At 55.3% G+C, this 13,575-nt stretch overlaps 1 protein-coding gene across 1 annotated transcript in view; it reads left to right on the top strand.

The window, feature by feature from the left end:
* Positions 1 to 13,575, top strand: part of MYO18B (myosin XVIIIB) — a 133,705-nt gene that overhangs the window by 52,808 nt on the left and 67,322 nt on the right. The window contains exons 17-22 of the mRNA XM_029049138.1: positions 1,828 to 1,908; positions 3,106 to 3,253; positions 3,616 to 3,775; positions 5,367 to 5,550; positions 6,634 to 6,841; positions 8,965 to 9,074. Of these exons, the coding sequence (XP_028904971.1) occupies positions 1,828 to 1,908; positions 3,106 to 3,253; positions 3,616 to 3,775; positions 5,367 to 5,550; positions 6,634 to 6,841; positions 8,965 to 9,074 (891 nt within the window). The remainder of the gene's footprint in view (positions 1 to 1,827; positions 1,909 to 3,105; positions 3,254 to 3,615; positions 3,776 to 5,366; positions 5,551 to 6,633; positions 6,842 to 8,964; positions 9,075 to 13,575) is intronic.

Genomic DNA, 13,575 nt, shown 5'->3' with positions numbered 1-13,575 from the left:
AATCAATTAGACAAATATATCAATCAATCATATTTATTCAACCCTTACTATGTGCAGAGCACTGCACTAAGCCCTTGGGAGAGGACAATACAACAGTCGGTAGAAACATTTCCTGCACATAGTGAGCTCACAGTCTAGAGGGGGAAGCAGATAATAATGTAAATAAGTCAGTTAGGGATACGGACATAAGTGCTGGGGTGGGGGAGGATAAAGGGAGAAAATCAGAGTGAGGCAGAAGGGAGCGGGAAAAGAGGAAAAGATGGGCCTTCAGTAAAGCTGTGAAAGTGGGGAAGGGACATTGGGAGATATATAAAATGGGGATTGAGACGGTAAGCCCCGTGTGGGACAGGGATTGTGTCCGACCGGCTGACAAGTGGCAGAGCCGGATTCGAACCCATGACCTCTGACTCCCAAGCCCGGGCTCTTTCCACTGAGCCGCACTGCTTCCCCAGATGACAATCTGACAATAAACAGACCCAATCCCTGCCCACCATGAGGTTACGGTCTGGGGCACCTCACTTCTCTGGGCCTCAGTTACCTTGTCTGTAAAATGGGGCTTGAGACTGTGAGTCCCACTTGGGACAGGGACCATGTCCAACCTGATTAACATTAACATGCCTATCAATCTCCGCACAAAACAAAAACTTCTCACTCTAGGCTTCAAGGTTCTCCATCACCTCGCCCCCTCCTACCTCTCCTCCCTTATCTCTTTCCACCGCCCACCCCACACTCTCCGCTCCTCCGCCGCCCACCTCCTCACCGTCCCCCGGTCTCGCCTATCCCGCCGTCGACCCCCGGGCCACATCCTCCCGCTGTCCCGGAACGCCCTCCCTCCTCTCCTCCGCCAGACTGATTCTCTTCCCCTCTTCAAAACCCTACTTAAAGCTCCCCTCCTCCGAGAGGCCTTCCCAGACTGAGCTCCCCTTTTCCCTCTGCTCCCTCTACCCCCCCCTTCACCTCTCAGCAGCTAAACCCTCTTCTCCACCCCTTTCCCTCTGCTCTTCCCCCTCTCCCTTCCCCTCCCCTCAGCACTGTACTCGTCCGCTCAACTGTATATATTTTTTTTACCCTATTTATTTTGTTAATGAGATGTACATCGCCTCCATTCTATTTATTTGCTATTGTTTTAATGAGATGTTCATCCCCTCGATTCTATTTACTGCTACTGTTCTCGTCTGTCCCTCTCCCCCGATTAGACCGTAAGCCCGTCAAAGGGCAGGGACTGTCTCTATCTGTTACCGATTTGTACATTCCAAGCGCTTAGTACGACGCTCTGCACGTAGTAAGCGCTCAATAAATGCTGTTGAATGAATCTACCCCAGTGCTTCGAACAGTGCTTGGCATATAATAAGCACTTCAGAAATACCATTATTATTAGTATTATCATTTATAGCAACAAATGCCATTAAAAAAAGATAGCGTTCCAGGGCAGAGCAGAGAATCCCTCAAATGCTGCAGGATAAGTGAGCAGTTCTGGGATGGGTAGAAGCCGGCAGAGAATCTTAACTCTGGAAGGAAGGCGGGCAGATCAGAAAGCAGACCGAGGGGTCAGGAGGAATTTGTCACCCTGGTGAAACTGACTTCCGATAACAAAGCCCTTCGCCAACCGCAGGCTGCTCGGAGCACTTGAGGAGCACTGTTCTTGAGGCAGGATTGTTCCGGCTTCCTGCCCCTCTGCCTGAGCCGCCGCCCGAGGGCGTTTGTGACTCGCCCAAAGGAGTCGGAGGGAGCGGGCAGAGCTTGCCCATCTTTTGCCACCCCCAGAGCGGGTGGGGGGTTGAGCGTGGGCGGGCCAGTTTTTCAGTGTGGTTTGGTTTTGCTTTCCAGGAAAACATCAAGGTGCATTTTGAGCTCCCCGAGGAGTGTCCGGCACCCACCGTGGCTGCCGTCGATCGAAACGCCATGCAGGTAAGAGACACCGCCACCTTCCCCACTTACCCTGTGGAATCTGTGCCCACAAAAAGCCATTGGCCATTCTGATTCCAACTCTAAAGACCCCCCCCCCCCCCCCCCGGACCGCCCTGTAACTGAATTTACCATACAAAAGTTGGGCAAGCCGTGTGGCCCAGTGGCGAAAGTCTGGGCCTGGAAGTCTGAGGACTTGATTTGATTCATTCAGTCGTATTTATTGAGCGCTTACTACGTGCAGAGCACTATACTGAACACACGCACTGTACTAAGTGCTTACCCCAGCTCCGCCACTTGCCTGCTGGGAGACTTTGGGCAAGTCAGCTTCTCTTCTCAGAGCTGAGGTTCCCCATCTGTAAAATGGGGGTGAAGATTGTGAGCCCCTTGTGGGACACGGACTGTGTCTAACCTGATGATATTGTATCTACCGCTTTGCCATTACGGTGCCCGGCACATAGTAAGCGGCAAAAAATACCATTAAAAAATGTAAAACAGTCCCCTCGCCCCTCACCATGACCCTCTGAGTGCCCCCCTTAATGGCGATGTGCCAGACCGGGGCGAGGGGGGAAGCCGCGGGGGTGTCCACCACCCTCGAGGTCTCAGGGACACCCCACCCTGTGACATCAGGCTGCACCCCTTCTCCCTGCCGCTGGGCCCGGGGCGATCGGGAGAGAAGGGGAGTGTGGATGGCTCAGTTCAGGGCAATCTGTCCCCACTACTGCCGACACTTTCATTCGTTCATTCATTCCATCAACGAATTACCATTAAAAGCAAAAAAAAAATCCTTTGGAAGTTTGGTTAGGGTCAGACGGGCTGAGGATGCGAGATCCCTAACCTAGAAGCAGGTTATTTATTTTTTCTAACGTCTGTCTCTCCCTCTAGAATGTCAGCTCGTTGCGGGGAGGCAGCGGGTCCGTTTATTATTGCATGGGCCTCTCCCAAGCGCTTAGAACAGTGCTGTGCACCCAGTAGGCGCTCAATAAATACGATCGACTGACTGAAGCTGGGCCCTCAGCCGAAATTCAGCGAGGTTAAACACTTCCCCCTCTTCCCCGCAAGAATCCCCCCACCCCAATAACTGCGGGCCGTGCCTCTCAGAAGGGAGGGGTCACGGTGGGCTGCCCTGTGGCCGCGGGAAGGGCCGGCGGGCCCGGACCTGCTCACCCGCTGCCCCTCGGCCCGCTCTCTCCCTGCCAGTGGCGCGTGCCAGTTGGAGCTGCGGCCGAGGAGGCTCGGGGCCTGTTCTGGCTCTTGGACGAAGAGGCCCAGGTGGAGGGCTCCAGCGAGAGCGTCGTCCTCGATCGCCTCTGCGCTGCCTTTGGCCAGAAGGGACCCGATTCCGCAGGTGAGGGGCCGGCCGGCCAGGGGCAGGGTGGAGGGGCCGGTCTGGGGGGCGGTGGGAGGGGACCGGACGGAGTGGGGCGAGAGGGAGGGGAGGGCGGCTCAGCTCTCCTGCCGGACAGTGTCGTTGAGGGTCTCCGGCCACCCAGCTCCCCTGGCCTCTCAGCATCCCCCTCCCCTCTCCTCCAGACGCCCGGGGTCCCCTTCCCCCGACTTCCTGACGCCCCACTCCCCCAGCCCCTGTGTATGTTTCTGTGTGTATGGCGGGGGTGGTGGGGGGGAGTGTTTCATGGGAGGTGGCGGTGCCCAGCTGTGAGAAGGAGTTGTGCGTGAGTGTGGAGGTGCGGGGCGGGGGGTGTGTTGCAGGGGAGGCGGCGGTGCGCAGGTGCGAGCAGGCCGGGCAGATGGAGCTGAACCACCAGCTGGGCCGGGACCCCGTGCGCTACGACCTGAGCGGCTGGCTCCGCAAGGCCAGGCCCAACCTGTCGGCCCAGAACGCCGGCCGCCTGCTGCAGCAGTCGCACAGGTCAGTGCCCGCCCCCCGGCCGGACCCCAACCCGCTCACCTGGCCTTGACCCCGGGCCCGGCTTGGGGGCGTGGAGCCGGCGTCCGGCCGGTGGCCGACCTTTCTCGGGGGCTCCTTCCGTTCGCCTGGACCTGGGCTTTAATCCCGGCTCCTCCACGCCTCCATTCTGTGACCTCAGGCAAGTTGCTTCATTTCTCTGGGCCTCAGTTGCCTCATCTGGAAAATGGGGATTGAGACTGAGAGCCCCACGTGGGACGGGGACCGTGTCCAACCCGATTTCCTTGTATCCGCCCCGGCGCCTAGTTCAGTGCCTGGCACATAGTAAGTCCTTAACGAGTACCGCCGTCATTATTATCTGTTAAGGATTTAGTTTTGGGTCGGGCACTGTTCTAAGTACTGGGGTAGGTGCAAGTCAGTAAGGTTGGATACGTCCCTATCCCTCGTGGGGCTCACGGTCTGAGCCGCCTTCAGACTGTAAGCTCGTTGTGGACGGGGAACGTGTCTGTTCTATTGTTATATTGTAATTAAAAAATAATAATTATGGTATTTGGTAAACACTATGTGCCAAGCGCTGCTCTAAGCGCTGGGAAAGATACAAGGCAATCAGGTTGTCCCACTTGGGGCTCACACTCTTAATCCCCATTTTACAGATGAGGGAACTGAGGCACAGAGAAGTTAAGCGGCTTTCCCAGGGTCACACAGCCGACATGTGACAGAGCCGGCATTAGAACCCATGTCCTCTGACTCCCCAACCCATGCTCTTGCCACTAAGCCGGGCGCTTAGTTCAGTGCTCTGCACGCAGTAAGTGCTCAAAAACTATGATTGACCGTCTGTCCAAGGAGGAGGGAGAACAGAGATCGAATCCCCATTTTGCAAATGAATGTGGGTCTCACTGCTGGCATCCTCTCCTGAGCACTCGGCATAGAGTCCAGCACTCAGTCGGCGTCCAAAACAGTTCAACCAGATCTCGTCCCATCCCAGGAAGTCCGAATCCAGATGGGGCGACGAGGCGCCTTCATCGAGAATCAGCGTGGCCTAGGGGAAAGAGTCTGGGCCTGGAAGTCAGAAGGACCTGGACTGTAATCCCGGCTCTGCCACTTAATGATAATAATAATAATAATGGCATCTGTTAAGCGCTTATTATGTCCCAAGCACTGTTCTAAGCTCTGGGGGGGGATACGAGGTTGTCAGGTTGTCCCACGTGGGGCTCACAATCTTAATCCCCATTTTACAGATGAGGGAACTGAGGCACAGAGAAGTTAAGTGACTTGCCCAAAGCTGACAAGTGGCAGAGCCGGGATTAGAACCCATGACCTCTGACTGCCAAGCCAGGCTCTTTCCATTGAACCGCGCTGCTTGTCTTCTGTATGACCTCAGACCGGTCACTTCCCTTCTCCAGGCCTCAGTTACCTCATCTGTAAAATGGGGATGAAAACTGAGAGCCCCCCGTGGGACGGGGACTGCGTCCATTCCGATTTACTTGGGTCCACCCCAGCGTTTAGTACAATGCCAGGCTCATAGTAAGGGCTTAATGAGTACCGTAAAAAGACACAAAACCCAAGATGGCAAGCGCTGTTTGTCCCATCTCAGGGAGGAGGTGCGGAGCCTGTTCCTGCCCCGCTCCCAGCTGCCCGTCCCGTGCCGCTCGCTCTCCGGCCTGGACGTCCGCTCTGCGCAGGCCCTGCGCAGGATCGGCTGCGTGAGGAAGACCTTCGCCAGCAGCTTCGCCGCAGTGAGGGGACGCTCCGTGTGTGCCCAGATCAAACTTCAAGCGGTGAGTGAGGCCGGGGGGCCTGGCGGGGGGCGGTCGGGCGACCCCGAGACCGGCCAGCCAGGCAGTCGTATTTATCGAGCGCTTACTGTGTGCAGAGCACTGGACTAAGCGCTTGTGTGAAGACGGTGCAACAGTAAACAGACCCACTGCCTGCCCCCCAACCCGAGCTGACAGTCTAGAGGGGGAGATCGACATTAATATAAATAGATGAATGGCAGGTATGGACATAAGTGGTGTGGGCCCGGGAAGGGGGATGAATAAAGGGAGCGAGTCGGGGCGACGCAGAAGGGAGCAGGAGGAAAAGAGAGGGAAGCTTAGTCAGGGAAGGCTTCTTGGAGGAGATGGGCCTCCTGTAAGGCTTTGAAGTATTGCTGTCTGTCTCCCCCCTCTAGACTCCGAGCCCACTGTGGGCAGGAATTGTCTCTTTACTGTTGTATTGTACTTTACAGGTTCTTGGTAGAGTGCTCTGCATGCAGTAAGCGCTCAATAAATATGAATGAATGAATTAATTAATTAAAGGGAAGCGTCCATTGTCAGAGGGCCCGGCCAGAGTCCTGTCAGGGAAAGTCATGGCCATCATGGTGCCTCGGGAACTGGTGGTTCAATCCATTCATTCAGTGGTATTTTTTGAGCACCTACTGTGTGCAGAGCACTCTGAGCCCTGGGAAGAGTACAATGCATGTGGACACCGCCCCCCCCCCCCCCCCGCCCCAGCACCTCAGGGAACTATACTAAACGCTGGGGTGGAGACCGGCAAATCGAGTTGGACCCAGTCCATGTCCCACGTGGGGCTCGCGGTCTCCATCCCTTTATTACAGATGGGGGAACTGAGGCCCAGAGAAGTGAAGTGACTCGCCCGAGGTCACAGAACAGACAAGTAGCGGAGCCAGGTTAGAGGTCATGACCTTCTGACTCCCTGGCCCAGGCTCTTTCCAAGTGGCCACGCTGCGCCTGCTCAATAAATGCGATTGAATGAATGAATGAATTAATGAATGAATTAATGAATTAATTTCCCAGGGGGCCAAGCAGGGGAAGGCCAGGGGGAGGCCAGGGCCGTGACGGGCTTTTCTTCCGCGGTCCCAGGACGCCCTGGTCAGCGTCATCCGCCGGGCCCAGGTGCATTTCGTCCACCGCCTGGTGCCCCGGGCGGACGTGGCCGGTCCGGAGGGCCGCCACCCGCCTCCCAGTGAAGCCGCGGCCGGGCCGGGCGACCTCCTCGTGGACGTCCCCGTCCTGAGGGCCCAGCTGGCCGGAGCCCAGGTCCTGGACGCCCTGCGACTCCACAGGACAGGTAGGCTCCCCCGGCCGAGCGGCCCCGACCCTTCCCTTCTCCTCCCCGGCTGCCCCTTCCCCCTCCTCGGCACCGGCCCAGAGACGCTGCCATCCCCTCCCATCCCCACGGCACCTATGTCCGTATCCGCCATCCATTTATTTGTGTTGATGATGATGGTATTTGTTAAGCACTTACTGTATGCCAAGCACCGTTCTAAACCCTGAGGTAGATTCGGGATAATCGGGTTGGACACAGACCCTGTCCTACCGTGTCACACTCTTAATCCCCATTTTACAGATGAGGTAGTTGAGGCCCAGAGAGGTGAAGGGACTTGCCTAAGGTCACACAGCGGACAGGTGGCGGAGCCGGGATTAGAACACACCACCTCTGGCTTCCAAGCCCGGGCTCTTGCCACTGGGCCATGCTGCTTCCCATAATGATAATAATAATAATGGGATTTGTTAAGCGCTTACTAAGTGCCAAGCACTGTTCTAAGCACTGAGGTAGAATACAAGGTAATCAGGTTGTCCCATGTGGGCTCACGGTCTTCATCCCCGTTTTCCAGATGAGATAACTAAAGCAGAGAGAAGTTAAGCGACTTGCCCAAGGTCCCACAGCTGATAGGTGATGGAGCCGGTATTAGAACTCACGTCCGCTGATTCCCAAGCCCGGGATCTTTCCACTAAGCCCCGCCGGTTGATGTCCGTCTCCCCGTCTCTTGACCGTAAGCTCGTTGTGGGCAAGGGATGAGTCTGTTCCACTGTACTCCCCCAAGCACTTAGTACAGTGTTCTGCACACAGTAAGTGCTCAATATTCCTCTAGATTATTTATTGCTGTATTGTACTCTCCCAAGCACTTAGTACAGTGCTCTGCACACATTAAGCACTCAGGAAAAAAAAGATTGAGTGAATTTAAGGATGGTATCGATTCGGCGCTGACCCTGTGCCAGGCATTAAGAGAGGCACGGGGCGATCAGTTCGGGCACATTTCCCGTCCCACCCCAGGGCTCAGAATCTAAGAGGGAGGGAGAGTGGTGAACTTAACCCTGTTGGGCAGGTGGAGAAACTGAGGGCGAGAGAGGTGCGGTGACTTGCCCAAGGTCGCACAGCAGACAAGGGGGCAGAGCCAGGATTAGAAACTGCGTCTCCTGAGGCCCAGGCCCTTTCCACACCACCACGCCGCCTGTAGCCCGTAAGCACGTCGTGGCGGGGAATGTGTCCGTCATATAGCCGTATTATACTCTCCAACAGCTCTTAGCTCAGTGCTCTGCACACAGCAAGCACTCAATAAATACGGTGGACTGACTGATGGAGCGAGCGCCTTCATCTCACCGACATCACTGGTGTTCTAAGGGAGTCGGTCCCGGGGCTGCTGCTAAATCTTCTCCTGGCCCGGTGATTCATTTCATTAATGCTAACAAGTGTGATATTTGTTGAGCACGTACCACATTCCGTGCCCAGTGGATACAAGATCAGGAAAGGAGCCTGGCCCGGTGGAAAGAGCTCCGGCCTAGGCGTTCTAGGGTTCTAATCCCGGCTCCAGCACGTGCCTTTTTGTTTTCTTTTCTTTTTTTAAAAGATCTTTTTTAAAGATCTTTGGCCGACTGTGTGCCAGGCACTGCACTTTGCCCTGGATTTTAGCAGTGGAGAAAGCTTGGACCTGGGAGCCCGAAGGACCTGGCTTCCAATTCTGGCTCCACCGCTTGGCCGTTACGCGACCTTAGGCAAGTCAGTTCACCACTCTGGGCTTCCGTTTCCTCACGGACAAAGTAGGGGATTCAGTCCTTACGCTTCCCTCCGTCTTGGGGAAGGCCCGGGTGGGGCGGAGTCTCTGTCCGATCCGATCGTCCGAGGTCGGTGCCTGTGTCTAGCAGAGGGCTTGACGCGAAATGCGTAATATCGTCGTCGTCGTCGGGAGGGTACGGCACGATCCAAGCCCAGGTTCTCTGCCCTCGCGGAGGCATCGATCTAATACCACGGATCCAGGGATTCGTTCGGGGCCTTAGCCCGTTTTGGGCACCTTCCGGAAAGTAGCGATCTTCCCGGAAGCATTCCGGCTCACACCTATGTCTGTCCGTCTGTCCGTCCCTCCCTCCCTGTCTCCCTCTCCCTCTCTCGCTCCCTCCCTCTCTGTCTCTCAGGCTACCCCGACCACATGGGCTTCCCCCAGTTCCGCCGGCAGTTCCAGGTGTTGGCACCACTGTTCGTGAAGAACCTTCCGTCGGCTTCCGAGGGGATCGACGAGGGGAAGGTAACGGGGCGACCGGAGGCCGGAGCCTTGGCCGGGAAGGGAGGGAGGGCGGCCAAGTCCAGTCGGTCCAGCGGGGGTAGGTACTGAGCGCCTTCTCCGGGCGGAAGACCGTACAGGACGCTGAGGGAAGAACAACGGAAGCCAGGCACCACGTACCCTGCCCTGGAGGGGCTGAGGGGCCCTCGGGGTACGTAGGTTCTGGGAATCACCGATCGGGCAGTGCTGTTTATCGAGTGCTCGCTGTGTGCAGAGCACTGTGACTAAGTGCTTGGGAGAGTGCAGAAGCAGAGTTGGTAGACCCGTTCCCTGCCCACAAGGAGCAAGAAGCAGCGTGGCTTAGTGGAAAGAGCCCGGGCTTGGAAGTCAGAGGTCATGGGTTCTAATCCCAGCTCTGCCCCTTGTCAGCTGTGTGACCTTGGGCGAGTCACTTAGCTTCTCTGTGCCTCAGTGACCTCGTCTGTCAAATGGGGATGGAGACTGTGAGCCCTACGTGAGACAACCTGATGACCCTGCTTCTACCCCAGCGCTTAGAACAGTGCTAGGCACATAGTCAGCGCTTAACAAATATCAACATTATTACAGACGGGGAGATGAACATTACTATAAATGGTGGATATGGACATAAGTGCCTTGGGGCTGAGGAAGTGGTGAATAAGGAGTGCAAATTCAAGTGCAAGGATCAAGCAGAAGGGAAGCGGGAGAAGAAGGAACGAGGGCTTATTCGGGAAAAGCTAGAGTAGACCCGGCGTCGGGCCAGTGGAAAGAAGCGGCTCTGGGAATCAGGGGACCTGGGTCCCAGTCCCGGTTCGGCCCGGGGCGGGCTAGCGTGCCCACCTCTTACCTCCTGGCGCTCCAGCCCCCAGCAGAAACGCCCGCGGGCACAAGAGAACGCAAGCGGATGCTCGCTGTGGTCAGGGAATGTCTCCGTTTATTGTTCTCGTGTCCTTTCCCTAGGGCTCAGGCCAGTGCTCTGCACACAGTAAGCGCTCAATAAATACGACTGAACGAATGAAGTGGCACCACACAGGTCACTAGCACTAGAATCAGTTGGTCCGGGCAGGGAATCCGTCGTTCTCGGTGGAGAATGCCACCATTTTTAAAGTCATCACGGGAGGCTCAGGGTCCCCGTCGGCCAACTCGGTAGCCCCACGGCACGGGTGAAATGGAGGCAACTTGGAAACCTGGGGAAGGAGAACGGTCTGTGCCTGACCTGCTGATTTCATATCTTTCTTTCTTTTTTAATGGTATTACCGTGTGCCAGGCACTGTTCTAAGCGCTGGGGTAGGTACATGCTAATAATAATTATGGCATTTGTTAAGTGCTTACTATGTGCCAAGCACCATTCTAAGCACTGGGGAAGATACAAAGTGATCACGTTGTCCCACGTGGGGCTCCAGTCTTAATCCCCATTTTCCAAATGAGGTAACTGAGGCACAGAGAAGTGAAGTGACTTGCCCAAAGTCACACGGCTGACAAGCGGCGGGGCCGGGATTACAACCCACGACCTCTGACTCCCAAGCCCGGGCTCTTTCCGCTAAGCCCAGCTGCTTCTCTAATCAGGTTGGACACAATCCTTGCCCCACATGGGGCTCACGGTCTCCATTCCCCTTTTACAGATGAGCTTACGGAGGCTCAGAGCAGCAAAGCGACTTGCCCGTGGTCACACAGCAGACGAGTGCCGCAGCCAGGACCAGAAGCCAGGTCCTTCTGACTCCCGAGCCCGTGCTCTATCCATTAGGCCAAGCTGTGCCTCAGCACTTAGAGCAGGGCTTGACACAGAGTAAGCGCTTAACAGATACCACCATAGTTATTTATTTAATTATTAGGAGGGGCTCATTATTTCTCTGCACCCCAAATATCTGCGTCCTTTTTAGGAACAGAGGATAGTGTCTGCTGCTCTCTCGGTCTCCCTTTTGGGGCTTGGAAGTTTGGAAAGTGTGAAAATGCAATCAGTCCATTGGTGGTATTTATTGAGCGCTCGCTGTGTGCAGAGCACTGTACTGAGTGCTTGGGAAAGTACAATAGAATGGAGTGGGTAGACACATTCCCTTCCCAGAAGGAGTTGGCAGTCTACAGGGGGAGAAAGAAATTAAAATAAATTGGGGAAATAGTAGCGAAGAAGGATATTTACATAGAAATGAACCGGTTTGGGGACCTTTTTTTTTTTTTTTGGAGGGGAGGGGGGGTGTTCACAAATTGCATTTCCTGCCGCATAGCGATTCGGTGCAAATGAAAGAAAACGCCGTCCTAACCTCCGTGAAAGAGCTGATAAATATTCATTTTCCGGGAAGCTCGATGCTCTCTGAATTATACATGAACACGTGCTCTGTTAGGCAAACGCTCCGAGAACGTGTGCAAATTGTCTTAAGACCGCAGGATTTAATACGACGGGTCTGACGCTTGGAAAAGGTCAAGGTTGTTGTTAGACGCCGGGCAGGGGCAGAGGGGGTTGTCTGTCAACACGGCGTAGGTTGAGGCCGGGCAGAATTCCCCCGTCTCCCCGGTCCGTGGGGCCGGAACCCCGGAGTGCCTTCCAGGGCAACGTAACGTAGTGGTTTGAGTCCGGACCTGGGAGTCAGAAGGTCATGGGTTCTCATCCCGGCTCCTCCACTTGTCTGCTGTGGGACCCTGGGCAAGTCACTTCACTTCTCTGGGCCTCAATTCCCTCATCTGTCAAATGGGGATGGAGACTGTGAGCCCCACGTGGGAAAGGGACCGTGTCCAGCCCAACAGACTTGTCTCCACCCCAGCGCTTAGTACAGTACCTGGCTCATAGTAAACACTTAACAAACAATCATTATTATTATTATTTTTATTATTGCCATTATTAACGTTTGCCAGATTGGGGTGCCGGCTCTGGAACTGGTCACCTTCCCCCTTCCCCCACCTCCTCCCCAGACCATCCCCCATTAAAGCTCCTCTTTGCTATGCTTTCTTTGGAAGGAAAGCTCGCTCTGCGCAGTGAACGTGTCTGTTTGTTGTAGTATGCTCTCCCAAGTGCTTAGTACAGTGCTCGGCACACGGTAACCACTCAGTGAATACGACTGAAAGAATGAACGACTGAATAAATGAACGAACTCTGCCATCCCAATCTCACTGTGCCTGTGTGACCTGTCAGATGACCCTCATCTCACTGTGCGTGTGGTAAGCTCTGTGTGACCGCCCCCCTTCTCTCTGTACATACGGTGTAGCCCGACTGAGCCCTACCTCACCCTCCGTGGCCTGTGCCCCATTTGAATCCCATCACGCTATGCGGGTTGTACATCCAGTTTGAGCCCTTCCCCGCTGAGCCGGTGGTACGCCCAGTACGGCCTCCGTCTCACCTCTTTTTAATGGTATTTGAGCACTTACTATGTGCCAGGCACTGTACTGAGCGCTGGAGTAGATACAAGCCAATCAGGATGGACCCACTTCGTGTCCCAGATGGGCCTCGTAGTCGTTCCCCATTTTCCACATGAGGACACCGAAGCCAAGAGAAGTGAAAGGACTTGCCCAAGGACGCACAGCAGACAGGAGGCGGAGCCGGTATTAAAACCCAGGTCTTTCTGACTCCCAGGTCCGGGTTCTAACCATTAGGCTGTGCTGCTTCTTGTGTTTGAGGAAAATTGCGGTTTCTTTTGCCTTGGATCATTCAACAATCTGCAGGCTCTGGGTTCCGAACTCCCCCTGGAGACCCCGGCCCCCGGTAAACCCACGGTGATGGGTGGTGGGGGGCGAGATCGGAGGTTCTCCCTCTCCTTGTCTCTCTCCTCCCTCCCTCGCCCCCGATCTGCACCGGGAGAGCGATCCGCTGGCCCGGAGATTCCATTTTGCACTCAACAATCTCGCTTCTGGTAAATTGTTAGTTTTCCTCCTCGGTGCAGAAAGTGAATCGAGTGCTGTTGTGTTTTCATTTCATCGGTCACACACATCCCTCCGCTCTCTGCCACGCTGCAGTATTTCAGCTAGCACGGAATGATCAGAATCCACCCCGACCGAGAGATGGAACGTTTTTTCCGCAAGATCAAGGACGGAGGTTCCTTTCCGATTTCATGCAAGGGGCTGACTTTACGGTAGCATTTCCTCGGCCGCATGGGCATTTTCGCCATCCGGAACTCAGAGGGAAATGAACCTCTGGTCAGTCAGTCGATCGTATTCAGTGAGCTCTTACTGTGTGCAGGGCACCGTACTTGGGAGGGTACAATATAACAACAAATAGATACATTCCCTGCCTACAACGAGCTTAGAGACTGGAGGGAGAGACAGACATGAATAGAGATAAATAAATGACAGATAAGGATATAAGTGCTTTGGGGCTGGGGGCGGTTGGGGGGTGAGTAAAGGGAGCAAGACAGGGTGAAGCAGAAGGGAGTGAGAGGAGAAGAAAGGAGGGCTTAGTCAGGGAAGGCCTCTTGGAGGAGACGGGCCTCCAATAAAGCGCTGAAGGCGGGGAGAGTCACTGTCTGTCGGTTATGAGGTGGACGGACGTGCCGGGCCAGAGGCAGACCGTGGGCGAGAGGTC

Source organism: Ornithorhynchus anatinus, chromosome 21 (assembly GCF_004115215.2).
Source record: "Ornithorhynchus anatinus isolate Pmale09 chromosome 21, mOrnAna1.pri.v4, whole genome shotgun sequence".
NCBI lineage: Eukaryota > Metazoa > Chordata > Mammalia > Monotremata > Ornithorhynchidae > Ornithorhynchus > Ornithorhynchus anatinus.
Note: the sequence above shows the minus strand (reverse complement) of the source record. Positions and strands in the feature narration are given on the sequence as shown.